This window comes from Petaurus breviceps, unplaced genomic scaffold, assembly GCF_028583685.1.
Source record: "Petaurus breviceps papuanus isolate PSGF00001 unplaced genomic scaffold, PetGlider_PUasm1.0 138, whole genome shotgun sequence".
NCBI classification, from domain to species: domain Eukaryota; kingdom Metazoa; phylum Chordata; class Mammalia; order Diprotodontia; family Petauridae; genus Petaurus; species Petaurus breviceps.
Window position 1 is genome coordinate 19,844,201 of NW_027185694.1, and position 27,840 is coordinate 19,872,040.

The following is a 27,840-nucleotide window of genomic DNA, read 5'->3' on the forward strand; positions in this document are numbered from 1 at the left end:
GAAGTGTCTCGTCATGTGGTGCCGTGTGTAGAGGACTGCTTCCGGGTTTTAGGGCTCTCTGTGTCCCGTTTTGACGGCGCTCCGCACTCGGCTTCCCCGATTCCTCTGCTTTGGGAGGGAGGTTGAGGGGGCCTGGCAGCCGATCGGAAGGATTTCTGCGGCGGCCGCGGAGCCTCTCCTGGTAAGGGCCCGTGTCTCGTCCTCAAGGTCTACCATCCTTATCCTCTCAGGCCCCGCCACGGCCTTGTTCTTCTTGGGGCCCAGGCTTGCCGGCGGTTAGTGAGTTAGTGAGACTCCGACGCCCCAGGGTCAGCAGGGCCCGCCCTTGATTTAAGCAGACAAACCTCTCGTTTCTGTGATGCCATATGGCGAAAAGCTGCTGCTTTTCACCTTCGCTCGATCTCCACGTAAAAGCCCCGACTTGGGGGGTGCAGAGCGTGTTCCTTTTACGGAGGAGAACGCGGGTCCAGGGAGGTTGAGGAACTTCCACAACCTCGGAGGAAGTGAAAAAGGGTAGAGCCGCGGCGCGGGGGTGGGGGGTGGCTTGTCCCGCCCTCCTCCCTGCTCTGTAGCCACCTGTTTGGGACGTGGAATTGACGTAAGGCAGCCGAGAAACGCCTGTGGGGAAATTGATGCTCGGCCAGTTTGCTGCAGGCTGGAGAACACCGTGGGGCGTGACTTAAGCCCTTAGGTTTTTTGCCTGCCTTGGGGAGACTGGAGGTGTTGTTTGGCACTAAGAGGCCTTCAAAGGGAGCACTTTACTGCACCCTTCTGAACAACAGCCTGCGAAGCTCTGACTTCTTTAGCTCAAGGAAGATAAAAAAAACAAAACTGGGCACTGTTAGTAAGTGTTGAATTAAGGGTATTGGGAGAGGCCCTTTAAATGATGATTGAGGCTGTCTCTTGGCAAACAAGTTTTAGCTAAAGGAGAGGGAGAGAAGGGAGGGAAAGAATGTGGAAAAGAGAGAAATACGCTCTCACTTTCTCAGAGTTCTTTGTTATTTTTGCCTCCTTGTGCTCTCAACTTCCAAAGTTTGCCATTGAAGTTTCTCCTGTTGGGAATCTGGGGGTCATCCTAGTTCATGCCGTGTCTTTGGGTCTCAATTCTCTATAAAATGAGAGAATTGGCTTGTCATGGATCCCTTTGGCAATATCCTGAAAGCCTCTGGCCCCCCTGTCAGAATATTGCTTTTATTTTGTTTTTTTGCTTTTTGGAGGGGGAAAGAAAGGGCAATTGGGGTTAAGTGACTTGCCCAGTGTCAAATGGCTACTTTTGTGTTGTGTCTGAGGCCACATTTGAACTTTGGTCCTCCTGACTTCAGGGTCAGTGGTCTATTCACTGGGACACCTAGCCGCCCCATGTTGCTTTTAAATGCATAAAACAAAATACATGCGATCACAAGGGAAACAAATTATATTGAAACACAGTTGTCAAAATACTAAACAAATTCACAGACCTCAGGTTAAGCACTCCTGTAGGTTTTAAGATCCCTCTAACAAAAATTTTGAATTGTTGTAATGGGGTCAAGACACGTGCATTCTTTATGTTGCGTTTTGTTTCTTCTTTCTTCTTGTTCACTGCATTGGTTATAATCCTTCTTTACAACTTGACCAATGTTTGATGTGAAGGTATTTGTAGAACCTATATCAGATGGCATGACGCCATGGGAGGAAAGGGAGAAGAAGGAGGGAGAAAAAATTTGAAACTCAAAAACTTGTGGAACTGAATATTGTAAACTAAACTTAAATAAATATTTTAAAAAAAAAGAACTGCATTCAGTATGTTGAACAGTGGTGTTCTTTTACCTTTATGTCTTACGACATATGTACAGCATACATATGGTAGTTTGCTAACTACAGTGAGTGGTGCAATCCTTGACTGAGGAGCAGAATTATTTTTACCTCTTTCTATTCAATGCTAAATTATGCTTGATTGTCAGACCTATGTGATTGCCTTTGCAAAAACTACTGTATGTTGGTCAGTGAGTTAAACTATTATCAGATTTTAATGTCCTATGTGATCTCCATTTATCAGAACCTAAGGTAATCTCTTAAAGCTAAATTGAGGGGTCAATCATAGATCTTTAGAATACATTTCCTACATGAGAGACTTAAGAGAAATCTACACAGCTGGAAAATGAATTTGAATCAGTTATCCTTAAGGGAAATAAAATAACTGAATTGTCCATCTTTCAGTCATTCCCTGACACACTTTTCTTTCTTCCCAGTCCATCAAATAGAAGACAGCTACAATTTCTGTACCCTCTTATGTCTTTGTGGATCAGGAGTGAGAACAAGCAGATTTCTGAGAAACTAAAATCAAAGAGTGTTACCAAAAAGACCTGAAGAGATTGTGCTAAAATGGGAGGAAAGATAGTGGGAATGAAAGAGTTGTGGCAAAATCCCCTAGTTAAGAGAATGTTTGAACTCACTCCCAAAGAGAAGGATTTACAAAAATTAGACCAAAAAATTCCAAGTTAAACCCTTAAAAGTGCCTTCTATCTGCTAAAAATTGTTATGATCTTTACTCCAACTCACCAGAGTCTACACTGAAGAGAAATAATAAGTGTCCCAAATGTGAGAAGAGTTTTTCTTAGAACTCTACAGAGATTCACCTCAAGGAAATCAAGTCAGAGAAGAAATCTTGCAAATGTTCTAAGTTTGGGGAAACCTTTATAAAGCTTTCAGACTTGGGTACCCCAATACTACCATACTCTGAAACATTATAAACATCCAAAGTCTGGGGAAGATCCTTACTGAAAGCTATACTTCGGAGTAATTCATTAGCGACCCCACATTAAGATAAGAAAAAAGAAGCCCAGACCATGGTATAATGGAAAGAGCACTGTACTTAGGTCAGGTCATTCTGACCATTACTATTTATGTGATTTTAGGCAAGTAAATATCTGTGGGACTCATTTTCCTCATTTGTAAAGTGGGAGGTTGGACTATGTGATCTCTAAAATCTTTTCAACCTCTAAATCCTATGACCTGAGTGTGGGAAAAGCTTCACTCAGAAGAGACGGAAATGTCATTACCAACCATGAAATTAATAATCAACAAATATAAGTGATTTGTTAAGACATATTACTGAATATCGTAAAATTTTATTTATTCTGATACCAGGCTGCTTTATTGACTTCACTATTCAGCGAATGTCCTCTGTCTCAAGTTCTGAGAACATCAAAATAGCACATATGGCAGGTCCGGGAAGATTAAAGACCTGTCCCAGTTTACTAAACAGTTGCCTCATTAGCTGTATTTACTGAATTGTACTAATTTTGTTTTTCTCAGCAGTGAGGTGAAGAAGTGATAACACTGGGAAAGAAAGAGAAAGATTTGATCTCAGTCTACCAACTGGTGCCCTCTCTTACCCTCCTTTCAACTCCCTTTTAGAGACTCTTGGCATCCTTGGATTTTTCTTTCCTTATTCCTCCTTCCTCTTCTAGACTCTCTTGTCCTGGACAACTTCTTTCATGTGGGGTTAGAGAGGGTTCCAGGGTACATTAGGGGCTTCTTTTCTTCCTGATTGTCTATACTTGAGAAGGAGAAAAAGTGAGAGGGTACTGAAACGTTCCTGAAAGTTCACGATTGTAATTGTAATACTATAATAACTGCACGGAGGAGGAGGATCCCCATTAGCAACAGTCTTTAAAAGCCCTGACACTGGAACCTCTAACATTCACTGTTGGTTCATTACCTTCCCACCAATCTATGCTACGTATAGTTGTCATTCTATCAGAATTTTGGTACCATTATTTGTTGCCCTCTTTTTTCAACTTTTTCCTTTTTGTCATCCAGTATTGCTGTTTCTCTCCCAGCTTCTTTTTTTTCTGTACACAGTATGAATAAGAGAGGGAAATATAAAACATTAAATTTAGAGAGAAAAAAAAGTCACTCTTTTTTTTTTTTTAAAGCAATAGGGGTTAAGTAACTTGCTCAAGGTTACACGGCCAGTTGTTTCTGGGTGTGGTGCTAAGTGTCTGAGCCCAGAATTCGATCTCCAGGTCTTCTCTACACTGGAGCCGGTGCTCTTACTCGCTGTGCTACCTGGCCGCCCCAAAAAAGGTCACTCTTAAAAGCGTATTGGATGAATTTGGAATCAGTAAATCAACATTTTGTGACATTAAAAAATAAATTAATTTTGGACTTTGTATTAAAGCAAGATATGCCATTGGTCAGAATAGAGAAAAGAAAAAGAACGGGTGCGAAATATGGTGATGTTGATGATGCAGTGTACATGTGGTACCAACAAAAGCATTCTAGTGTTCCTGTGAGAGGGGTGGAACTTCAGGCTGCTGCTGAGAAATTTGCAGTGTTTTGGGTGAATAGACTTCAAAGTCAGTTTTTCCATTTTTCACTGTCAGCAACTTTTTAAAAGAAGTCAGGTTGAAACTTTTAAATTACAAGAACATCTTCTCATTTGGAAATCGTATCATTGTTCTGTACCAAAGAAAATAGACAACCATTGCATACGAGTTCCTGGTTCAGAAATTACTGATGTAGATAAACCAATCATTTTCTGTTCGCTGATACATTGATTTTAGTTCTTTGGATCTTACTCAACACTCACCATATTTAGGGCTTCCCAACTTTCTTATAGGAGAAAATATGATTATATAGATATGTGGCTTTTTTTGTTTCTGCAAACCTTTGGTCTCTTGTTGCTCATTAGAAAAAGAACATTTTCCAATGTATCTTTCACTGCTCTCCTCTCTGCCTACCTTTGCATTGATGTCACTAAGTATGAAAGTGTAAGTTGATTTGATTTGGAAGGTCTTATCAATTCCTTAGTAAACTTTATCTCTGTTATCAACAGATATTGGTATTTAACCTTCATTTATCATCACAGTGGTCTTTTTGTTTAGGATCCTTATTACCTCCTCATGTGAAATGGATCAAGTGTCCTGTGAAATGATACGTCTTGTTGCCTCTGGACACATGATAAAACCAGCTCTGTCAATGCCTTTATTTGTGTCTTTGTGCAGTCTGAGCTATCCTTTCATTTAGCTGCCATTTCCTTTTGCTCTCAGTTATAGCAAGAATGTCAGTATTGATTAGATACAATTCTTCCATAAGTGTGTCAATGTATTAGTCAGTGGACAATGATTTCACATTTAGAGTACCAGTAATAAATATTCAGACAGTCTGAAAACTGTATTAGTATCCTTTATTCCCTTCTCTGCTACCATCACTGCAGAAGTGGAAGGAGCCTCATTGTTCACAAGTATAGAAATGAGCTCCCTCAGAGAATTACTTTTTATGATGAACTTGGTTTTTTATATTGTTAATTTTTAATTCATTTTTAACATTCATTTAAAAAATTAAGAATTCTAAATTCTCTCCCTTCCTCCCACCTCTTCTGCATCCAATGAGAAGGTAAGCAATGATATCAATAATACACGTAAAATCATACAAAACACATTTCCATATTAGCTCGGTTGCACAAAATAAAATATAAAGTGAAAAAAGTGTGTTTCAGTCTGCATCCAAGTATGATGAATTTAGTTTTAATAAATTTTGAGCATTTGGCAAAACCCATACCTACCCAGTACAAAGGTGGAGAAATAACTATTTATCCCTGGGGCTTATTAGACTCTTTTTGCTGGTGTGTCTTCAAACTCTTGGTTAAGCAAGAAGAGCAAAAGAAAGTGTCTAAGCCTCTCAGGCCTCTGAAGGAGTCAATGAGAAAAAGTGATTTTTTAAAATTCCAACTGACTTAAGAGTGTGAACTTCTTTGAACCTTATCTCCAAGCCCACTTTCAGAGGAACAGAGAACATTCTTAGAGCTTTTCTCCAAACCAGAAAAAAAAAAAAAACTACGATCATTTGTATAGCAAAGTTTTGCAAAATGTTTTACAAGTATCTCATTTGATCCTCACAACCCTCAACCACCCTTCCCATTAAAGAAAAAATATCTGCCTGTGCAGTTTTCTATATTTTTAATTGCATAGATATTTCTAAACATAACTCTTTTGTTTCGTGTGGTTTTCATTTTTGATTTCTTGAAATATGCTCTGGTAAACCAACCTTTGATAAAGCCCATTGGGCTTCAAATGGAGCCACTTGACTATGCCTTTAAATCCAGATCACTCTGGCTCTCATTGATTGGCCAACCATAGGTCCCAGCCCAAGTCTCACTTGCTCTTTGCATTTTTAAGGTCTCAGAGAGAGTGTAAATAGCAATTGTTTCTGTTTTGGCCAGAAACTCTTGAGAGTCTTTCCCACTTAAATTGATTCTTCTGTAATCAAACCAGGCCATCTTTTGCCTCAAGTCTTACCTAGGTTTTAATCACTGAATGGATGCTGCCTCAAACAAAGTGAGACCTGGGAAAGACCTTAGCTTTGTAACCATTAAGTTTTTTCTTAGAAAGACAAACAAAATTAGACTGAATGTGAGTGTTTATTTCTCTCAAAGCTTGCAGAACATCCATTAGAGGTACACATGGGAGTTCATCATAGACAATAAACTCAAGGATGGACAGACCAAAAAAATCTTATATCTTCAAAGCAATTTCTTCCCACCATCCTATCCTTTCTTGGCTCAAGGAGCCTGTCAGCCAAAATTATTGTCTCCAGATGTGTTAACCATGATATGAGAAAGAAATTTCTTAGTTGGATAGGTTGTAAATACAGTAAGATAGGAGAATGTCAAGGTGTCAATTGAAATTACAGATCCAGGATGTGTGTTTTTCTTACTCTTAACATGACATAATATAATGTAAGAAAACATAAGAAAAGTTCCATCATTCAAGATAGTGCCTGGGTGAAGACACCTTGTCCTTGGTAGCCATAAACAGAATGTTCCTGATCACTTTTATCTGGCCTTGTACTTGCTGAAACAGGAAGAGGAATTTTGAGTTCCCTGTCTGCTATGTCTGCTATGCCAGAACACACAAAGCATTATGGTAGACTAGGCTCAGAGTAGGCCAAAAGTTCTCTCCTGATTGGCCAATTCATGTTTTAAGCCTTTCTCAGGTCTTGGGGGTTTAAAATAAGAGCTTAATGAATGCTTGTGGAATACTTGACTCAGCTGTCTGTGACTTCCAAATCTGCATCTCTGATCCTAATCCTTATTATAATTTATCAACTATCTATTAGAGATCTCTACTTGGAAGACTCACAGTCACTTTAAAATGGGGGGGGCAGGTGGCCCACTGGGAGGGCAGGGCCAAGATGGTGGAGAAAAGACAGCAACTTGCCTAAGTTCTCCCCAGAATCCCTCCAAATACCTCTAAGTAATGCCATAAAACAATTTCTGAAGCAGCAGAACCCACAAAAGGATGGGATGAAATAATTTTTCAGGCAAAAAACTTAGAAGGTCAGCAGGAAAGGTCTGTCACACCTGGGTGGAAGTGGAGCATAGTTCAGCACAGGCCACACCAGCACAGACACAGCTCTAGCAAACCCAGAGCAGGTCTTGGGAGCCACTACTCAGCAATGGCAGCAAGCTGCATCTGGAGCTTTCAGCCCACAGAGAGAAAGGGGGTCAAATAACTGGACAGAAGGGGAGATTGCAGGGGTTTCTTTGCTAGCAAGAAGGCAGGACTGTTGCTTTGCCTATATTCAGATGTGGGTCCCAGTCCTAGGTGAACAGTCTGAGGGCTAGAAGAAGCACTAGCACACCAGAGCTTGCAGCTGCAGTGGAGAGGGGACCCTCGTGAAGTTCCATGGCGGAAAGGGGTGCTTGTGGTCCCTCACAGACCAAAGCAAAAGCCAGGAGAGGAGTAAACCCACCTCTAACTAGATCATGCAATCTTGGAAGAGCCAAAAACTTACAGGTCCCCAGAATTACCTCTAAAAACTGTTGCACACTGGGGCGGATAGGTGACACAGTAAATAGAGTACCAACCCTGGAGTCAGGAGGAACTGAGTTCAAATTCTTCCTCAGGCACTTAACACTTACTAGCTGTGTGACCTTGGGCAAATTATTTAACCCCAATTACCCTGCCTTCCCCCCTCAAAAAAAAAAGCTAAAAATAAAAACTGTTACACAAAATCCATGAAGCTTGGAAGAGTGTCCCCTTCACCCGGGAGACAGAGCTCTATTTTAACAAAGAGTTAAAAGTCAAGAAATAGCTGGGAAATGAGCAAATAACAGAAGAAGAAAAGCCTGACCATAGAAAGTTACTATGGCAACAAGGAATATCAAAACACAGAGAAGATAACAAAATCAAAGCTCCTACATTCAAAGCCTCCAAGAAAAATATGAATTGGTCTCAGGCCATAGAAGTGCTCAAAAAAGATTTTGAAACTCAAGTAAGAGAGGAAAAACTGGGAAGAGAAATGAGAGTGATGCAAGAAAATCATGAAAAAATTAGTCAATGGTTTGGTAAAGGAGATAGAAAAAATACTGAACAAAATAACACCTTAAAAAACAGACTAGCAGAGTGGCTAGGTGGTGCAGTGAATAAAGCACCAGCCCTAGAGTCAGGAGTACCCAAGTTCTGACCTGGAAAACAGATCCAGGAGAGATAATTTAAAAATCATTGAACTACCTGAAAGCCATGATTAAAAAAAAAAAAGAACCTAGAAATTATCCTTCAAGAAATTCTCAAGGAAATTTGCCCTGATGTTTTAGAACCAGTGGGCAAAATAGGTTGAAAGAATCCACTGATTGGAGGGATCAAAGGGCTTGGAATATGATATTCCAGAGGTCAAAGGAGCTGGATGGAGGGACTTCAGATCACCAGAGCTGTGGCAGTTTCCAAAATTATCAAAACATAGATGCTAAGAACAAAGTAAGAGGTCAGTGCAGTGTGGACTTTGGAATCCAGTAGTTTGGGAGTGCAGTCAGCAAGAAGCAGCTGAGGCGCCTTGGCCGTGCAACCGCTGCCACATGGCAGCTTCACTTCCTGGTCTGCAGATTGTAGGGGGACCAAGCAACCAGTCTAAGGCTTAATCTCTCTTGCTTTGACCTGCTTGGATCTGGATTGTGGTCTAGAGTGGAGGTCCTGGGGTGTGTGACCAGTTTGCCAGAGTGTGTGGAGGCCTCAGAGAGAGCACCCAACTAATACCTTCAGCAGCCGAGAAAACCCCAGCATTTGGGATAAAGCTCCCCTCTCTGGTGGCAGAATCCTACTGTGGCAAAAAGCCCAAAAATCAAGTAATTGAGTGGCAACATGAGCAGGCAAAGTAAGCAAAGCAAACAGAGCAACCCGATTTTACACTCCTATTTTGGGAACAAAAAGGACCAAAGAATGGAACAGGAAGGAGACAGGGAAGTCAGAACTCCTGCACCAAAAGGTTCCAAGAAAAATAAAAGCTGGTTACAAGCCATAAGAGGACCTTAAGAAGGATTTTGAAAACCAAAAAAGAGAAGTGGAGAAAAATTTGGAAGAGAAAGGAGAACAATGCAAGAAAATTATGAAATGAGTCAACAACCTGACTGATGAAAATAACACCTTAAAAAACAGACTAACTCAAATGGCAAAAGAAGCTCAAAAAGGCAATGAAAAGAAGAATGCCTTAAAAAGCTGAATTTGCCAGATGGAAAAAGAATCTCAAAAGCTCAGTGAGGAGAATCATTCCTTCAGAATTAGACTGGAGCAAATGGAGGCTAGTGACTTTATGAGAAATCAAGATACTATTAAACAGATACAAACAAATAAAAAAAAATAGAAGGAAATGTGAAATATCTCATTGGGAAAACCACTGACCTGGAAAATAGATCCAGGAGAGATAATTTAAAAATTACTGGAGTACCTGAAAGCCATGATCGAAGTAAGAACCTAGAAATCATCCTTCAAGGAATTCTCAAGGAAAATTGCCCTGATGTTTTAGAACCAGAGGGCAAAATAGGTTGAAAGAATCCACTGATCACCTCCTGAAAAAGATCCCAAAAAGAAAACTCCTAGGAATATTACAGCCAGGTTCCAAAATGCCCAGATCAAGGAAAAATATTACAAGCAGCCAGGAAAAAATAATTTGAATATTGTGAAAACACTATCAGGATAACTCAGGATCTGGCAGCTTCTACACTGGAGGGATCGAAGGGCTTGGAATATGATATTCTAGAGGTCAAAGGAGCTGGGATTAAAACCAAGAATCACCTACCCAGCAAAACTGAGTATTATGTTTCAAGGGAAAACATGGTCATTCAGTGGAATAGAGGACTTTCAAGCATTCTTGATGAAAAAAAACAGAGTTGAATAGAAAATCTGACATTCAGATACAAGAAGCAAGAGAAGCATGAGAAGGTAAACAGGCAAAAGAAATCATAAGGAACCTATCAAAGTTGAACTATTTACATCCCTACATGGAAAAACGATAATTGTAACTTATGAAACTTTTCTCAGTATGAGAATAGTTGAAGGGAATAGAAATGTGTGTGTATATATATGTGTGTGTGTGTGTGTATGTATTTATACACACACATACATATATGTCTATATAGGAGGGTATATGGGCATATGAGTACATATGTGAATATGTGTATATATGTGTACAGGTATACATAGACAGAGGGCACAGGACCAATTGAATAGGAAGGGATTATACTTAAAAGGTGAAATTAAGAGGGGAGAGAGGAATATAATGAGAGGAAATGGGGAGAGACAGAATGGGGTAAATTATCATATAGAAGAGGCAAGGGAAAATGGTCACAATGGAGGGGAAGAACAGGAAGGCAAAATGGAATGGGTCAACCTTATTCTCATTGAATTTGGCTTAGGGAGGGAATGACATATACACTAAACAGGGTATCTCACCCTACAGGAGAGTAGGGGGGAAGGGGATGAGAGGGGGGATGTTGGAAGGGTGGGCAGGTTGGGGAGGAAGGAAGTTGGAAGCACTCACTTTTGAAAAGGGACAGGATCAAAGTAGAGAATAGAACAAGTGGGAGGTGGGATAGGAGGGAGGGAAATAATCAGTCTTTTATAATATATCCACTATAAAAATGTTTTGCATAGCTACTCATGTTCAACCTATATTGAACTGCTTATCTTCCCAATAAAGGTGGGTGACAAGGGAGGAAGGGAATGAATCTGGAATTTAAAGCTTTAAAATCAAATGTTTAGTGTGTATATATATATATATATACTATTATTAATATTATTTTCCATTTAACTGGGAAATAAGATATACAGGCACTGGGGCATAGAGATCCACCATGCCCTACTGGAAAGTCGGAGGGGCTATGGGAGAGAGCAGACTGGAGGAGAGGATATCCAGTGGGATTGCTATTTTAGGGTGGTGGATAGGGGGAAAAACAGGGAGAAAATTTGTAACTCAAAATCTTGCACAAATGAATGTTGTAAACTAGAAGTTAATAAAGTATTTGATGAAAAATAGAAAAAGTTTTGCAGTGGAGGGGAAGAAGGAAGGGGGAGTGAACCTTACTCTCATCAGAACTGGCTCAAAAAGGGAATAACATCCACATTCAACTGGGTATAGAAATCCATCTTACCCTACAGGAAAGTGGTAAGGGAAGGGGATAAGAGAAAGGAAGGAGTCAGGAGGTAGAAAGGGGCTGATGGTAGTGGTGGTGCTAGAAGGGAGGGCAGATTGGGGGGAAAGTCAAAAGCTAAACAATTTTGAGGAGGGACAGGGTGAAAGGAGAGAGAATAGAATAAAACTGGGGGGGGTGCAAATTGGATGGAAGGAAATTCTGTTAGCAATAGTAACTGTGAAAACAATTTTGAAGTAAGTTTCTCTGATAAAAGCCTCATTCCTCAAACATAGAGAACTGAGTCAAATTTATAAAAGTATAAGAGTCATTCCCCAATTGATAAATGATCAAAAGATATGAACAGTTTTCAGGTGAAGTAATAAAAGCTATCTATAGCCATTTGAAAAAAACATTCTCCCTATTGCTTGGAGAAATGTAAATTAAAAAGATTCTTAAGTACCACCTCATACTCTTTAGACTGGCTAAGAGGACAGAAAATGAAAATGACAAATGGTGGAGGGGATGTTATTATTTATCTACTAATGTAATATGTTAATTATATATTATTAATTAAGAATATGACATTAATGCACTGTTGGTGGAGTTGTGAACTGATCTAACCATTCTGAGAGCAATATGGAACTATGCCTAAAGGAGTATAAAACCATGCATACCCTTTGATCTAGCAATACCATTACTGGGGATGTATCCCAAAAGATAAAAAATATAAAGGAAAAGGACCTCTATGTACAAAAATATTTGTAGCAGCTTTTTTCTGGTGGCAAAGAATTGGAAATGAGGGGATGCCCATCAAATGGGAAATGGCTGAACAAATTGTGCTATTGGATTATGATAGAATACTATTGTACTATAAGAAATGATGAGCAGGATGCTTGCAGAAAAACCTGCAAATCCTTTCATGAACAAAGTGAAATGTACTGTGTACAAAGTAACAGCAATAGTATAAGATAATCAGCTGTAAATGACTTCGCTGTCCTCAGCAGTACAAAAATCCAAGACAAGTCTGAAGGACTTGCAGTGAAAAATGCTATCGATCCCTACAGAAAGAACTGATGGTGTGTGAATACAGATCAAAGCATATTTTTTTCCTTTATTTTTCTTGAGGTTTTTTGTTTTTCTTTTTTTATTTTATTAAAAAAAAATTTTTAATGTTTGTTTTCTTTCACAATGTGACTGTTACAGAGATGTTTTACATGACTACACATGTGTAACCTGTGTTGAATTGCTTGCCTTCTCGGTAAGGAAGGTTGGGGAGGAAGGAAAGGAGAGAATTTGGAACTCAGAGTTTTTAAAATGAATGTTAAAAATTGTTTTTATGTTTAACTGGAAAAAAATAAAATATGAAATAAATTTAAAAAATTAAAATGTCCCAAAGCAAACATGTTATCCCTCCTTTCTTCTTGGCCACCTCCAAAACTCTTCCCTTGGGAAAACAATGGCACCACCCTTCTCCTAAGCATCTATGCCTGAAACTATTAAGTGACATATACTCCTGTTTCATCCTATATCAGTCATCAGGTCCAGCCTTTTTTTCCTTCAAAATGTTAATATTCATACCTTACTCTCTATTCCCATTGCCCTATCCTTTATCAATGTGTCACCACTTCATACTCAGGTTACTGATACCTTCTTCTGGCTTTCCTGATTCTCATCTCTCCAAACTTGAACCTACCTGGCACACTTTCTGCCAGAATACACTTCCTTAAACTTCACTTTCATCACATTACTCCTTTGCTCAAGGACAACGATTCCCTACCCTCTACTGCAATAGCAAAAATCCTGACTGGTTTTCAAGGGTTTCCATAATGTGATTTCACCTGAACCATACATAATGAACATGTCATACTCTTAGAGGCAGCTAGGTTGCTCAGTGGGTAGGGCACCAGGTCTAAAGTCAGGAAGACCTGAGTTTAAATCCAGCCTCAGACACTTATTAGCTGTGTGACCCTGAAGGATATGGCAAACCACTCGTTTTCTTGCCAAGAAAACCCCATGGACAGCATAGTTCACAGGGCCACAAAGAGCCAAACTCAACTGAATGACTGAAAAACAAATTCCTCAGCATATCCTCTTCCTCTATCAGGTTAAGTCATGCTTCCTCTGCTCTGCTTATTTATCTGTATGCCTTTCTTTGAAGACCCTTCTCAAAGCTGGCACTCAATTTAGACCAAGGACCTAGGCACAAATACCAGCTCTACTGTCTGCTACTTCTGGCTAGTTTAATCATCTGCAAAATAAAGGTGCTGGACTACAGTGACTTCTCAGGCCCCTTCCAGCTCTAAATTTATGATCCTAAGTTACACCAAGTCCATGTGGCCCAATTACTCCAACACGTTTTATCCTGCCATGTAACTAGTATAACACTCAGCAACATTGTTTATTTAGCCTCTTGCTCTAACTGCTCCATACTTCTGTCTTCCCAGTTAGATTATAAATACCAGGACATAACTGTATATTATACTTCCCTTGTATAATGTGCTGGGCATATCATAATCTGTCACATTTATTCAGGTTTGTAAAGCACTTTCCTCACAACCAGACTGTGAACATTAATGAAAGAGGGTGTATTAAATATTTCCTGACTTGATCGATAGGTAGGGAAGAGGCAGTTATGTGTATGACATTAGTCTGCTTAGCTACCCCAAAAATAATCGTGGAAGCTCTATTCCCCTAACTCTAGCTGTCCAGTTTCACTTTCCTAAGTAAATCAATCCCATTTCATTTATGTAGCTCCTCTTGAACTCCCCAAATTTTGCCTTCTTGTCCCTGGGATAGGACGTGTAAAGGTCTAGTTTCCTGAAAATGGCTTTTAGGAGGCAAAGAAGAGATAGGATTCAAATGGCAATTCAGAATAAGACAGAAACCATTCTAAAATTCCATATCATCCCTCACTGACTGCATCTCAGATCTGAACTAGAAGTTATTATGTTCAAGTGGAATAAGTACACTTTGTCACAGTTGTAAGGAAACCTTGGGATTCAATTATTAGTAGCCATCATGGAAAAAACTCAGATAGCCCAAACTACTTGTGGTACCACTGTTCAAACAAGTAGAGGAGCCAGTCAATTCAGTTTATCAGAAGGAATTATGGAGAAAAATTGAGGAGGAAAATAAAATGCCAGTGGGGAAATCAAGGCTCACAGAAAGACAGAATACAAATTCCTTAGGAGAAGAGACTTTAATTTGTTTCTTTGTATCTCCAGCATTCTGTCCACAGGAAGTACTTAAATGCATATTGAAAATGAAATCCATGGGGGAAGAATAACAAACCATTAAGAAGGAAGTTAAACTAATGGAAGGAAGGAAGGGAAAAAAGAAGGGAAAGAACAGGAAAACAATAAGAGGAATTGGCTAATATATAAACCCAGAGAAGACTGACAGGAAAATGGTAGCAATGAGAACACTGATGAGCAAAGGGAAGTGAAAGAAAACGTCAAAGGGAGGCTAGGTGGCGCAGTGAATAGACCACTGGCCCTGGAGTGAGGACCTGAGTTCAAATCCGACCTCAGATACTTGACACACTTAACTAGCTGTGTGACCTTGAACAAGTCACTTAACCCCAATTGCCTTGCCTTCCCCCCTCCGAAAAGGGGGGAAAAAGACTTAAAAGGAGCCAAACGTGAAAGAAATTTGACTTTATTACACCATGTTCATAGAAGGTAAAAACATTCCTTTTAAAGGCTTTGTGATAAGTCCAGTGTGAGTAAGACAGGTATTGGGCTTACCCATGGACCTTCATAATTGTTCTAGCCTCAGTATATGCTAGTCACGGACAAAGAATAAATCCAACTGCTAGGATTTTTATCAGAACTTTCCAGGTCAGTCTAGAAAGACAATACAAAGAAAGAGCCATCAACCCAAAGCAAGGCAAAGGAAACAGATCAATACTGGGGTTGAAGAGGGGTTTTTCTGATAAGCCATGTAGATTTATGGTTCTTTAAGACATGTTGATCATTCTAATGCACCTTCACTGGAGGATAGGATGCTCCATGACTTAATCTGGACAACTTCAGAGGAGCAGGGAAGAGGCAGTCCATGACCTCTGATCCTCATCTCCCATGACCCTCAGTATACCCAGGCTATTCAAATGTTGTCTTGGTGAACCCACACTCATCTTCCTGGACATCTGTCCATCATCTTACCCAGGAAAAGCCAACTATATTCAGGAATTCTTGAACAGTATAGGGCTTTTCTCCTGCATGGCTCTTCTACCACTATGTTGCAACAGAAAAAAAAATAGCCTAAAAATCCCTGCAGGAGAGTAGGATGATCCAGACCTTCACATCCTCTACCATTTCTCTCACTGACCTGAAACTTCCATGATGCTGTTTCCCTTTGGTTTCTGGACTACCAAGTTCTCTCTTTTGAAGCAATTCACCAAAATCCCCCTTCCAGTAGTCACTCTTATTAGATGAAATGATGCTGTTATCTTGGGTTGTTCATGTTTTTTTCAAACTAAAATTAAGAGCCAGTGCTTTCCAGGAAAGCTTCAGGTTTGTCTCCAGAAGAATCTAAACTGGCCCAAATACTCCAGCTGTGTCCCTCTGGAGAAGGATGACAGACAGAATATAAACTTCTCCCACTCTATCCTATTTGACCAGAGATAACAGGCACAGCACGGGAGCCAAATCACAATTTGGATATACGTGCCAAGGAGTGTTTACCTTAGGAACAGGGAGGACTTACCATAGAATTCTTCTCTGAGGGGGTGACTACAGAGTGCACCTGCTGTTCTCCCTGTTGCCCCCAAACTCTGAAGATGGAGGAATGTCTTTTCACAGCTTGAAGCTAACTCAGCTCATCTGGACAAAATTCTCCCTACCTGCAAAGTAATTCTCTGAGGCAATTTCTTCAAAGTAGAGCTGTCTGTTGAGACAGGGAAGACCAATTCCAAATAAAAGCTCTTCTGCTAATTTGGCTATAATGAAATTGCAAACCATTTCTAGCCTGTGTGAGTTCTCTGGTGACTCATAAGACGAGAACTTCGAGAAAAACTTTCTCCACACTGAGAACATTTATAAGGCCTCTCTCCAGTGTGGGTTCTCAGATGTCGGATCCGATTAGAGCTGTGAGAAAAACTGTCCCCACATTCATGACAGGTATAGGGCTTCTCTCCTGTGTGGATTCTTTGATGCCTAATGAGGTTGGAGCTGTGAGAGAAGTTTTCCCCACACAGAGGACATTTATAAGGTTTTTCTCCTGTGTGTATTCTCTGGTGTCTGGTGAGATGCATACCCTGTCTGAAGCTTTTCCCACATGTCAAACATTTAAAGAGTTTCTTCTCTCCTTTCTGGGCTCCGTGATTTGTGATGAATGTTGTACTGTTACTTACTGTTCCCCCACATTCAGAGAAAGGGTAAAACTTCTCTCTCTCATGGGTTCTCTCATGTATGACAAGATGTGAACTTCGAGAGAAACCTTTTCCACATTCAGAGCATTTATATGGTCTCTCTCCTGTGTGAATTCTCTGGTGCCTAATGAGGTTAGAACTATGAGAAAAAATTTCTCCACATTCAGGGCATTTGTAGGGTTTCTCACCAGTATGGGTTCTCTGATGCCTGTGAAGGTTTGAATTGCAAGAGAAGCTTTTCCCACATACATTACACTGATAGGGCTTCTCACCTGTATGAGTACGTTGATGTCTAGTCAGGTGTGTGTTTTGACTGAAGCTTTTTCCACATTCCAGGCACTTGTGTGCTTCTTCTCCCAAATGTACTCTATGAGGTGGAATAAAATGCGGGTTCCCACTGAAAATTTCTGCACACTCTAAACCCATACAGAGTCTCTCTGTTGTATGGATTCTCTGGTGCCTAATAAGATTTGAGTTGTTAGAGAAATTTTTTTCACACACATGACACTTATATAATTTCTCTCCTGGCTGAGGTTTCTTTGGTCTTATCAATTCATTGCATCCCAATGCCCAAGATGTGGGTTTTTCCATTCTCTCCTCTGGGGAAGGATTCCACTGTCCTTCTGATTTTCCCTGCTCAGGACTCCAGGGAACCTCTATTTCTGAATGTCCTGAGGGTATTTCTTGAGGGTGCTCTTCATCAAAGTGTTCAGAAGGAGAATTCTCTTCCTTATTTTCTTTCTTCTCTTCTGCTGGGAAAAAGGAAAAAACCCAAAGAGAATTTCATCCCTGTACCATAGGGGAAGCAAGCCACTGAATAGTATCCATCTGAAATATCTTGAATAATATATGTACATCAACCATAGGATGCTCAGAAGGGGCTAATTCTGTTTCAACTTCCTAAGAGCTTCCCATTAAAAATTCCAGGAAAGAAAGACTCTTGATAGAAATCATTACATGTAAGAACAAATTAAGTGTTAACAAATTAAGATCCATTTAATGAGAGTGACATCAAGCCATTTAGCACCCAGGCTAGCCTCATACTTAATTTTAAAGAGGTAAATTCTCCTTGCCAGGCTTAATCTGTGATCTCTGTCCTTCTGGATAATGTAGAGTGGATGGACAGTGGACAAAGTATACAGAATTATGATCTGTCAGGTAACCAACTTCTTTTTAGTAGCAGCAGAATGGCCTTAACATCTAAGTGCCCTAGTAATTATGCTTAAAGAAGCTTTCCCATTTGTGAAGCTAGTCCTTTTTATTCTTTACCTGTATAAGGGATTCTGGAGCTCCCTTGATCTTTTGTACTCTGGAGAGTGGGATCCCATGACTTTTCCTCTTGTTCTACTTGGGTGGCTGGGTCTTGATTGGGAATCTGAGATTCTGTTGAAACAACATGTAAAATCAATTCTTTACTCTAATTCCTCAGAATCAGTAGGCAGGTATCTAAGGTACCTCTGAGAAATTTAGTTCATATATACTAAAACACTGACTGGGATTCCCCATTATATATACTACAATCTCCTTTTTGTTGAATTTCAAGGCTTTCAAAGCACTAAATATGTGAAAACTACATGCCAATGTACAGAGAAGTGACAATAAAAGCACATGACAAAGACACTGAAAAAGTAGTTGAGACAAAAAAGGAAGTTTTATCCTGATATGACAGGGCAGTTTGCAAGACTAGAATATTTTGTGATGGCCAGTATCTTTAAGAGCTAGATTAAAATATAAAATAACCTTGATAGGAGCGGAAATTGAAAGCTGAATATGCAAAAAATACAGTACAGAGAGAAAAACTCACTGTACAAAATGTGATTTTGTCCAAGGATGGTCGCCCCCAAAATTATCTGGGGCTCACAGAAGATACAGTAAAAAGTAATTATTATAAGAATGCTATTTAAAAAACAACATGAAGTTAGCTGCCAGGACATAAAAATTGGATTATAATATGCAGAAATATAGAATGTGGTATTTTATTGTGCTATAAGAAATGATGAGCAGGATGCTTTCAGAAAAACCTGCAAAGACTTAAATCATCTGACAGCAATATTGTATGATGAGCAACTATGAATGACTTAGTTATTCTTAGAAATACAATGATCCTAGATAACCCTAAAGGATTTATGATGAAAAATGCCGTCCATCTCCATAAAAAGAACTGATGGAGTGTGAATGCAAATGGAAGCATATTTTTAAAACTTTTTATTGTTTTTTTTTTTTGGGGGGGGTCTGTTTCTTTTGTAACATGGCTAATATGGAAACATGTTTTGTACAATTGCACATGTATAATCTATATCAAATTACTTACCTTCTCAAAGGAAAGAGGGAGAATTTGCAACTCAAAATTTTTAAAAATTGATGTTAAAACTGTATGTGTAATTGAGAAAAAAAGTTTAAAAACAGGTTTCATTCTAAAAAATAAGCAATACAGAATGAATTCCTTCTTTTCATCACTGCCTAGGTCTTTATTTGGAGTGCTGTTGTACAAGAACTCCACACTGAAATAAAGAAGGCCAAGAGGAAAACAACCAAAAAAGCTAGCAAGAGATACTCAATGACTATTTATCTAAACTCATCTAGAGATGTGGTTAATTTTAAGCAAGTCTAACACATTAAAATAAATTAAGTGGTAATAATTCACTTTACCAAAAAATCATCAGGGGCAGCTAGGTGGCACAGTAAATAGAACACTGCCTCTGCAGTCAGGAGGATCTAAGTTCAAATCCAGCCTCAGACACTTGACAAACTTACTAGCTGTGTAACCTTGCCTTGCCTTTCCCCCTCCAAAAAAAAAGTAATTTAAAAAATTATCATAAAATTCTTTTAAAAAAATTCCCCATCAGCACATTCAAGGTATAAATTAGGAACACAGTAATGCATAACAGGAGGCACACCTGTATTTAGTCTGGCTGAGATAGCTGGGAAAAGATGCAGAGAAGACATTTTATATTTCATCAAATTTAGAGGGGACAGTAAATAATTTATTCAACAGGATTTCAGCTTCCCTTCACCCCTATAACCATACTTACATAATAAAGCCAAGGCCAAGGGGATGAAATTCACAACATCCCCTCAACCTCTGTTGTAACAGTAGCAAGAATATAAGTGAGAAGACTCTTCCCCCAAAGCCAACTGGGATGTTATGGAAATCGGAATGAACAAAGACAGAGCCACAACCTAGTGGACTAAGTTCTTTCTACTGTTACTGCATTCTACTCAATGCAACTCTCTCAATCTCCAATTTTATCCCCAGCTCTAAAGAACATTGGCTGCACCTTTTATTGTCAAGAAAGACTTCCCTAGCAATTAGGCATTACATAAAAGAATGCAGAAACAATTTTGAAAGGTAGGCTGGCATAATGCAGAAGAGAACTGGACTTGGAATCAGGAAGAACCTGGGTAAAAATTCTCCCTCTGGGTCAAGATGGCGGACTAGAAACAGGACCTCCATGCAGCAACGGCTCCCACCACCTCCAATTCATGTAAAAGGGGACTCTAAACAAACTTTGGAGCTACAGAACCCACAAAATGACACAGAGAAGCTAACCTCCCGCTGAGGACAGCCCAGCAGGCCAGTAGGAATCGGCCAGCACAGGGCTCTGGGAGCCCAGCCCAGCCCCATGCTGAGGTTTTAGCCCCAGGATGGGCCTGACTAACCACCAAATGGAGGGACTCCAGATCACCAGCAGCTGTGGCGATCCAGAATTATGAACACATAGATGCTAAGGACAAAGTGAGAGGTCAGTACAGTGTGGACTTTGGGACCCAGTAGTTGGGAGTGCATTGGCTTTTGCCCCCAGGGCAAGAAGCCGCTGAGGTGCAGCCCCCAGCCGTGGCAGCTTCAGCTCCTGGCCTGGAGAGTGTAGGGGGGCCAAGCGACCAGTCTGAGGGGTAATCGCTCTTACTTTAACCTGCTTGGATCTGGATTGCGGTCTAGGATGGAGGTCCTGGGGTGTGTGACCAGCTTGCCAGAGCATGTGGAGGCCTCAGAGAGGGCACCCAACTAATACCTCTGGCAGCTGAGAAAACCCCAGCATTTGGAACAAAGCTCCCCCGTCTGGTGGCAGAGTCTTACTGTGGCAAAAAAAACCCAAATTCAAGTAATTGAGTGGCAAAATGAGCAGGCAAAGGAAACAAAGCAGACAGAAGATTCCAACATTAGACTCCTATTCTGCGAACAAAAAGGATCAAAGCATGGAACAGGAGGAAGACAGTGAAGTCAGAACTCCTGCACCAAAAGCTTCCAAGAAAAATATGAGCTGGTTACAGGCCATAGAGGACTTTAATAAGCAGATAAGAGAAGTGGAGGAAAAATTGGAAAGAGAAATGAGAACAAGGCAAGAAAATTATGAAATGAGTCAGCAGCCTGAGGAAAATAACATCTTAAAAAATAGACTAATTCAAATGGCAAAAGAGGCTCAAAAAGGCAATGAGAAGAATGCCTTAAAAAGCCAAATTTGCCAGATGGAAAAAGAATCTCAAAAGCTCAATGAGGAGAATCATTCGTTCAGAATTAGATTGGAGCAAATGGAAGCTAATGACTTTATGAGAAATCAAGATGCTATTAAACAGATCCAAACAAATGAAAGAATAGAAGGCAATGTGAAATATCTCATTAGAAAAACCACTGACCTGGAAAATAGATCCAGGAGAGATAATTTTAAAATTACTGGACTACCTGAAAGCCATGATCAAAGAAAGAACCTAGAAATCATCCTCCAAGAAATTCTCAAGGAAAACTGCCCTGATATTTTAGGACCAGAGGGCAAAACAGAGGTTGAAAGAATCCACCGATCGCCTCCTGAAAAAGATCCCAAAAAGAAAACTCCTAGGAATATTATAGCCAGGTTCCAAAATTCCCAGATCAAGGAGAGAATATTACAAGCAGCCAGGAAGAAAAAATTTCAATATTGTGGAAACACAATCAGGATAACTCAGGATCTGGCAGCTTCTAACAATGAGGCATCAAAGGGTTTGGAATATGATATTCCAGAGGTCAAAGGAGCTGGGATTAAAACCAAAAATCACCTACCCAGCAAAAGTGAGTTTCAGGGGAAAATATGGTCATTCAGTGGAATAGAGGACTTTCAATCATTCTTGACGAAAAAACCAGAGTTGAGTAGAAAATTTGACATTCAGATACAAGAAGCAAGAGAAGCATGAGAAGGTAAACAGGGAAAAGAAATCATAAGGAATTTATCAAAGTTGAACTATTTACATTCCTACATGGAAAAATAATAATTGTAACTGATGAAACTTTTCTCAGTATGAAAATAGTTGAAGGGAATAGAAATACATACATATTTATACACATATATGTCTGTATTAGAGGGTATAGGGGTGTATGAATACATATGTGAATGTGTTTATATATGTTTACAGGTTTACATAGATAGAGGGCACAGGAGCAATTGAACAGGAAGGGATGATACTTAAAAGGTGAAATTAAGAGGGGAGAGAGGAATATAATGAGAGGAGATGGGGAGAGACAGCATGGGGTAAACTATCTCATATAGAAGAGGCAAGGGAAAATGATTACAATGTTGGGGAAGAATAGGAAGGCAAAAGGGAATGGGTCAACCTTATTCTCAATGAATTTGGCTCGGGGAGGGAATGACATACACACTAAATATGGTATCTCACCCTACAAGAGAGTAGAGGGGAAGGCGATGGTGGCGGGGGGGTGTGGAGATGATGGAAGGGAGGGTAGGCTGGGAGGGAGGGAAGTTGGAAGCACCCACTTTTGAAAAGGGACAGGATCAAAGTGGAGAATAGAACAAGTGGGAGGTGGGATAGGACGGAGGGAAATATAGTCAGACTTTTACAATATATCTACTATGGTAGTGTTTTGAATTAGCTACACATGTACAACCAATACTGAATTGCTTATCTTCCCAGTAAGGTTGGGTGACTAGGGAGGAAAGGAATGAATCTGGAATTCAAAGTTTTAAAATAGAATGTTTAAAAAATATATATATATTATTATTATTAATACTATTTTACATGTAATTGGAAAATAAGATATACAGGCACTGGGGCATAGAGATCCACCATGCCCTACTGGAAAAGTCGAAGGGGGTATGGGAGAAGACATGGGAGAGAGCAGATTGGAGGAGGGGATATCCTGTGGGACTGCTACTTTGGGGCAGTGGGTAGGGGAAAAACAGGGAGAAAATTTGTAACTCAAAATCTGGTGGAAATGAATGATGTAAATCAGAAGTTAATAAAGCATTTGAAAAATAAAAAAAAAATTCTCCCTCTGACATTTACTAGCTAGATGTGTGGGCAAGAGCAAGTCACTTGACCTGCCTAGACATATTTCAGCTGAAAAATGAGGATAATGATACCAGTATAGAGAAATAGCTCCAAAATCGGAGGATCTGAGTCAAAATCCTGTCTCTGATAACTTACTTCTTGTGTAGTAGACCCGAGTTCAATTCTGGCCTTGCACCTTCACTAGCTGTGAGACCCTAGGCAAGTCATTTAACTTGTCTGCCTCAGTTTCTACATCTGTAAAATGGGAATGATAACAATACTTACCTCACAGTCTTATTGGGAGGATCAAATGAAATATTTGTAAAGCACTTTGCAAACCTTAAAGCATTCTATAAATACTAGCTTATTATTATTATCAACTTATTATTTATAATTTATTATATTATTAAGTAATAATTAGTAGCAGATTATCATATTATTATTTCCTGTTGTCACACAGATAGCATGTAGAAGAGCCAATATTCTAATATAGGTCCTACTACTAAAGTCAATGCTCGTTCTACTGCACTAGGCTGTAGCTGCTACACAAAAGCCAAATTTATAAGAGTCTAACTGGCCTTGTAATTCCTTTGGATTAGATATATCCTATTCCAGGACTACAAATATGGTTCAGTGTTCCTAACTTTGGGCTCCTGAACCTGCAGCACTGAGGACCCAAGCCAAACGGCCTCCACACTTGTTTAGTTCCTTCCTCTATCTGACCCCTCCTGTACCATATAGAACTTATAAAAGTGACCTAGCTATTCAAGGAACAGGTACTATTGTCAGATATCCACAGGTTTTATTACTGGGTAAGAAGTTCTTACCTAATGCAACCACATTCTCATAATTCTCCTGCATGGCTTCCCTGGAAAGGGCCTTCTTACTGGCTTCCTGATGCCCCCATTCCTCCTGAGAGAGGTATACTGCAACATCCTCAAAGGTCACAGGCAACTGAAACAGCACAAAGATTCCTTCTCAACACCTACTGCTCTAAGAACACACTATTAAAATGTAAAAGAAAAACTAGGGACATTGAGGGCAGGATCTATATAGGAATCATACAAAGTCTATGCTTGTCATGTGGAGGCAATAAATCAAACAGGGAGGTGATGCCCTAATATAGAATTTATGCACAAAAGATACAAAGACTCTGAAATGTTAATATTCAGGCAGTCGGAATGGGAGCTCAAGAAGAACAATGGGAACGGCCATATCACCTGTGATCCTGCTGTCTCTTTGTCTTCAGTGCCTTCTGCCTTTGAAGGAAGGAGAGAAACCCAGGGAATAGATGATGCTGAAGGAGACAAATCAAAAGGATCAGAATAACATTCTTGTTCTTATTCTGATACTATGCTATTCACTACAAAGTGCTCATTTCTCCCCCACTGCTCAGTTCCTGCTGAGCTGACATTCTAGAAAGAAAAAAAACAAAGGCATATATACAGTAAATTGGTTCCAAATAGTGGTATTGGTTCCTAATTGTTTTCCAATTGGTCCCAAAAAGTGGAGGAATACTTTCAGAATTTCCTACAGATCCTGTTATTCCCTTTTACTCAGTCTACAACTCTCCATGAAACATGGCTTCCCTTTTTTAGTAGAAAAAGGGATCCTAGGGCAATTCCATCCCTTCCCAAGCTGCTAGGAATAAAAACCAAAAACTATTACTGCTGTGGTCATTCAGGTCCTCAAATGAAACCTTCAAACTCCCACTTGAAATCATATTGACTATAGGAATTTGTTCTTTTCTGCAGCCCATTCCCCCCTAATCAAAGAGAGACACTATCGATGTATACCCTTCTTATGGGGAACCGTAAGTCCTTTGTGGTTACTTTTTCTAACATTCCCCCCCTCAAGGGAGCTCTCTCCCCAGATCAATCTCTGCTCCTCACCCCTCTCCTTTAGGGGTTGGGACCCCCCTTTAGGGCAAGGGCCCAGCAGGTCCTGTAGTCCAAGGCAAGGGCTCTGCTCAGTCTCCGATGGCTCCAGCTTGAAGTTCGGTGGTTCCTGTGCTGCTTCCAGGGGTGAGGTCTCCTCCAAAGGCACTGCCTGTCCCCCATGGATTGTGACCTGGGAACCAGCCCAGATCATTCATCACCACAACAGGGCCCAGTGGCAAGTGGTATCACTACTGGATTCTGAGGGAAAATCCTTAATAATAAACTACAGGGCATACCTCATGAAAAGAAAGGATGATGATTTGGAGATTTTATGACTCCCAAGTGTACTGGAAAACCACATAGAAAGTACTTAAAGAAATGCTGAGACTGAAACAGACCTGGCCCCAGTTCAAAGATACTGTGTCATTTTACTCTACACTTCTCATTCAAACCCTCCACAACCTCACTGGCCACTCCCATTCTATCTTTCTCAGTAAGTCAACCTATGCTTTGAAAGCTAGTGAGCCTGAATTGCCAAACTTGCTTTCCAAGTTAACAGACCAACTGTGAATGAGTGTTGCAAGAGAGAGACCAGTGTATCGATACTTGGCATAATGGAAAGAGCAATGATCTTAAGTCAAAAGAATTAGCTTTGGGTTCCAATACTGCTACTGCCTAGCTGGGTAATCACACTCAAGTGAATCCCTGAACTTTGCCCAGGACTGCTGTGAGGAAGGTGCTTTAAACCTTGCTAGTCTTGCACAGAGATGTGCTGTCCCAAGTACAGTCTCCCTCCAACCTGATTCCCAAGTGTCCCTCCTGCTCCTGAGGAGCTGAAGCATCACAGTCCATAGCTGATGTCATCATTCAGCTCAGGAGCAGGCCTCTTACTCAAGGTTTCCTGCCTTTCTCTTTAGATATGTTCCTGAATATTAATATGCAAGAAAAAGTAAGCTTCTTCCCAGGAAACCCTGAAGTGCAATGTAAATATCAGTGACTCATGAATAATAATTGTTCTGCTTTTCTAGATCTGTCTGCTGAAAACTTCCAGGGCCAATGTGCCAAATGCTAACTGCAACTAATAAAAACCTCACATTTACACAATACTTGAAGGTTTAAAATTCAACAACCTTGCAAGGTAGATAGTAAAAGCATTTCCCCCACCCCCCCCCCCAACATACTTTACAGATGAAGAAAGTTCAGAGATGTGTAACAACTTGCCCGTACTCACACAGCTAATAAGTGCCAGAGCTGGGAAGTTACTCCAGGTTTCCTGACTCCCAAGTCCTATGCCCATTCCACTACACAATGTTCTCTCTAACATGACTTCCTGGGGAAATTAAACTGCCTTATGGTCCAATTTCTTATACCCTATGAAATGTGATATAAGAGCTTCCTCACCTGCTGCCTGCATCTTCCCTGTTCTCTTTGCAGTTCCTCCACAAGAGTCACTGCCTCTTCCCCGCTCTCTGGATGCTGCTCTCGTACCCTCATTTGGATGTCCCCAGGGAGGATGGTCAAAAACTGCTCCAGCACCAGCAGCTCTAGGATCTGCTCCTTGGAGTGTATCTCTGGCCTCAGCCAACGATGGCAAAGCTCCTGGAGTTGGATGAAAGCCTGTCGAGGTCCAGCAGCCTGTTGGTAGCGGAAATGCCTGAAGCACTGGTGGGAGGTCTCAGGGCTGGTTCCTTGATCCTGTACAGAGATTTCCTGCCCCCAAGTACAGTCTTCCTCCAGCTTTACTATCAAAAGCCCCTCCTGCTCCTGGGGAGCTGAAGCCTGGCAGCCCACTGCTGAAGTCATCATTCAGCTTAGCGTCCAGCCTCAGCCCCTACTCAAAGTTTTCCTGCCTGTTCTCTTCAGATCAGCTTCTGAATAGGAATGTTCAAGAAAAGCCTTGCTTCTCCTCAGGAACCCTAAAGGAGAGTGAAAACTGTAAGAAAATGACATAGACTCCCTTTTCCTCCTGTCCCAGCCTCATTCACCAAGTTCCAAATCACAGCTATGGTGGGCAGATTGCCAGCCCAGGCCCCTTGGTAAGCTGCCCTTCTTTCCTGTACAGTGAGAAGACACCACCTGGGTTCTGGGGCCAGTCAGCGCCTACTCTACCTTCAGCGCTCAGAGCTCCCAAAACTCCACTTCGAAAATCAGTTTAAAAAAATAAAAAGGATCAAAGGCCTCCCGTTTGGTGCTCTTGGGCTGGGGCTAGATCTGGGGGAACCCGGGAGAGACAAAGGCTCTTCACGGTTGAAGTTTAAATGGCTGTTATTGTTATTAATGAGTGCTCTCACAGGATCTTCCTCTCCCAGCAAATGAGAGAGCCTCCGTGGCACAGGGTGCAGATGGGGTGAGCGAGCTCCGAGTAGGGCGGCGCCAGGGATACTCCCCACATCGGTGGTGACCCCCCCCCGCCCCGGCCTCCCCCCCCCCCCCCATATCAGAGGGTGCTCCCCGCCCCCCCCCCCACCCTCCAGCAGTGGTGGCCTCCCCAACCGCCCCCCTGCATAGCGTCCTCTCCGGCCTCCCTCCCAGTGGTTACCTCCCTGGCCTCCCCCAATCAGTGGTGGCCTCCCCCCCATCAGTGATGACCTCCCCGGCCTCCCCCTCACTTCATCATCAGGGAATTGCCCCTCCCACCCCAGCTCCCCTTCCCCCAGCTCCACAACGGCCCTGGGACAGCGGGCCACCCTCCACGGCTCTCCGTCCCGCCTCGCCCCTATAACTCCGGGACCACGGCCCAGAAAAGAGAAACCGAGCTATCCCCAGCCCCTAGGGACTCACCCACTCGGGCCGGGCCCGGGAAGCGGTTCTCCGGACTCCCACTCAGCTCCCTGGCCGGAAATCCAGCCAAGATACTCAGAAGCGCCTCTAATTCGAACGGCGCATGTTCGGGATGAACTTCTAGAACTACATTTCCCGAAGGGACGAGCGGGGAACTTGTT

At 41.1% G+C, this 27,840-nt stretch overlaps 1 protein-coding gene and 1 long non-coding RNA gene across 6 annotated transcripts; one reads left to right on the forward strand and one right to left on the reverse strand.

Annotated features, from left to right (window-relative positions):
- The first annotated feature begins 43 nt into the window (after positions 1 to 43).
- On the forward strand, positions 44 to 2,816 carry LOC138176241 (uncharacterized). Its single transcript, XR_011172195.1, has 2 exons — positions 44 to 181; positions 2,229 to 2,816. It is a non-coding gene; the product is annotated as an uncharacterized lncRNA (long non-coding RNA).
- ZNF263 (zinc finger protein 263) lies at positions 1,392 to 27,840 on the reverse strand. Of its 5 annotated transcripts, XR_011172158.1 has the most exons (9): positions 27,680 to 27,840; positions 26,300 to 26,814; positions 24,911 to 25,088; positions 24,239 to 24,315; positions 23,846 to 23,972; positions 18,030 to 18,143; positions 16,097 to 17,512; positions 3,375 to 3,538; positions 1,392 to 1,642 (listed from the first exon to the last, which is right to left on the reverse strand). XR_011172158.1 is itself a non-coding variant. In XM_069106815.1 (7 exons), the coding sequence occupies exons 2-7, from the start codon at positions 26,702 to 26,704 to the stop codon at positions 16,353 to 16,355; spliced, it is 2,061 nt and encodes a 686-aa protein (XP_068962916.1). In that variant the 5' UTR covers positions 26,705 to 26,814; positions 27,680 to 27,840; the 3' UTR covers positions 14,574 to 16,352. The 5 variants fall into 5 exon arrangements, 2 of the variants coding, with proteins under 2 accessions (XP_068962916.1, XP_068962924.1); XR_011172160.1 differs by lacking the exon at positions 3,375 to 3,538; XR_011172159.1 differs by lacking the exons at positions 1,392 to 1,642; positions 3,375 to 3,538 and adding an exon at positions 14,574 to 15,234.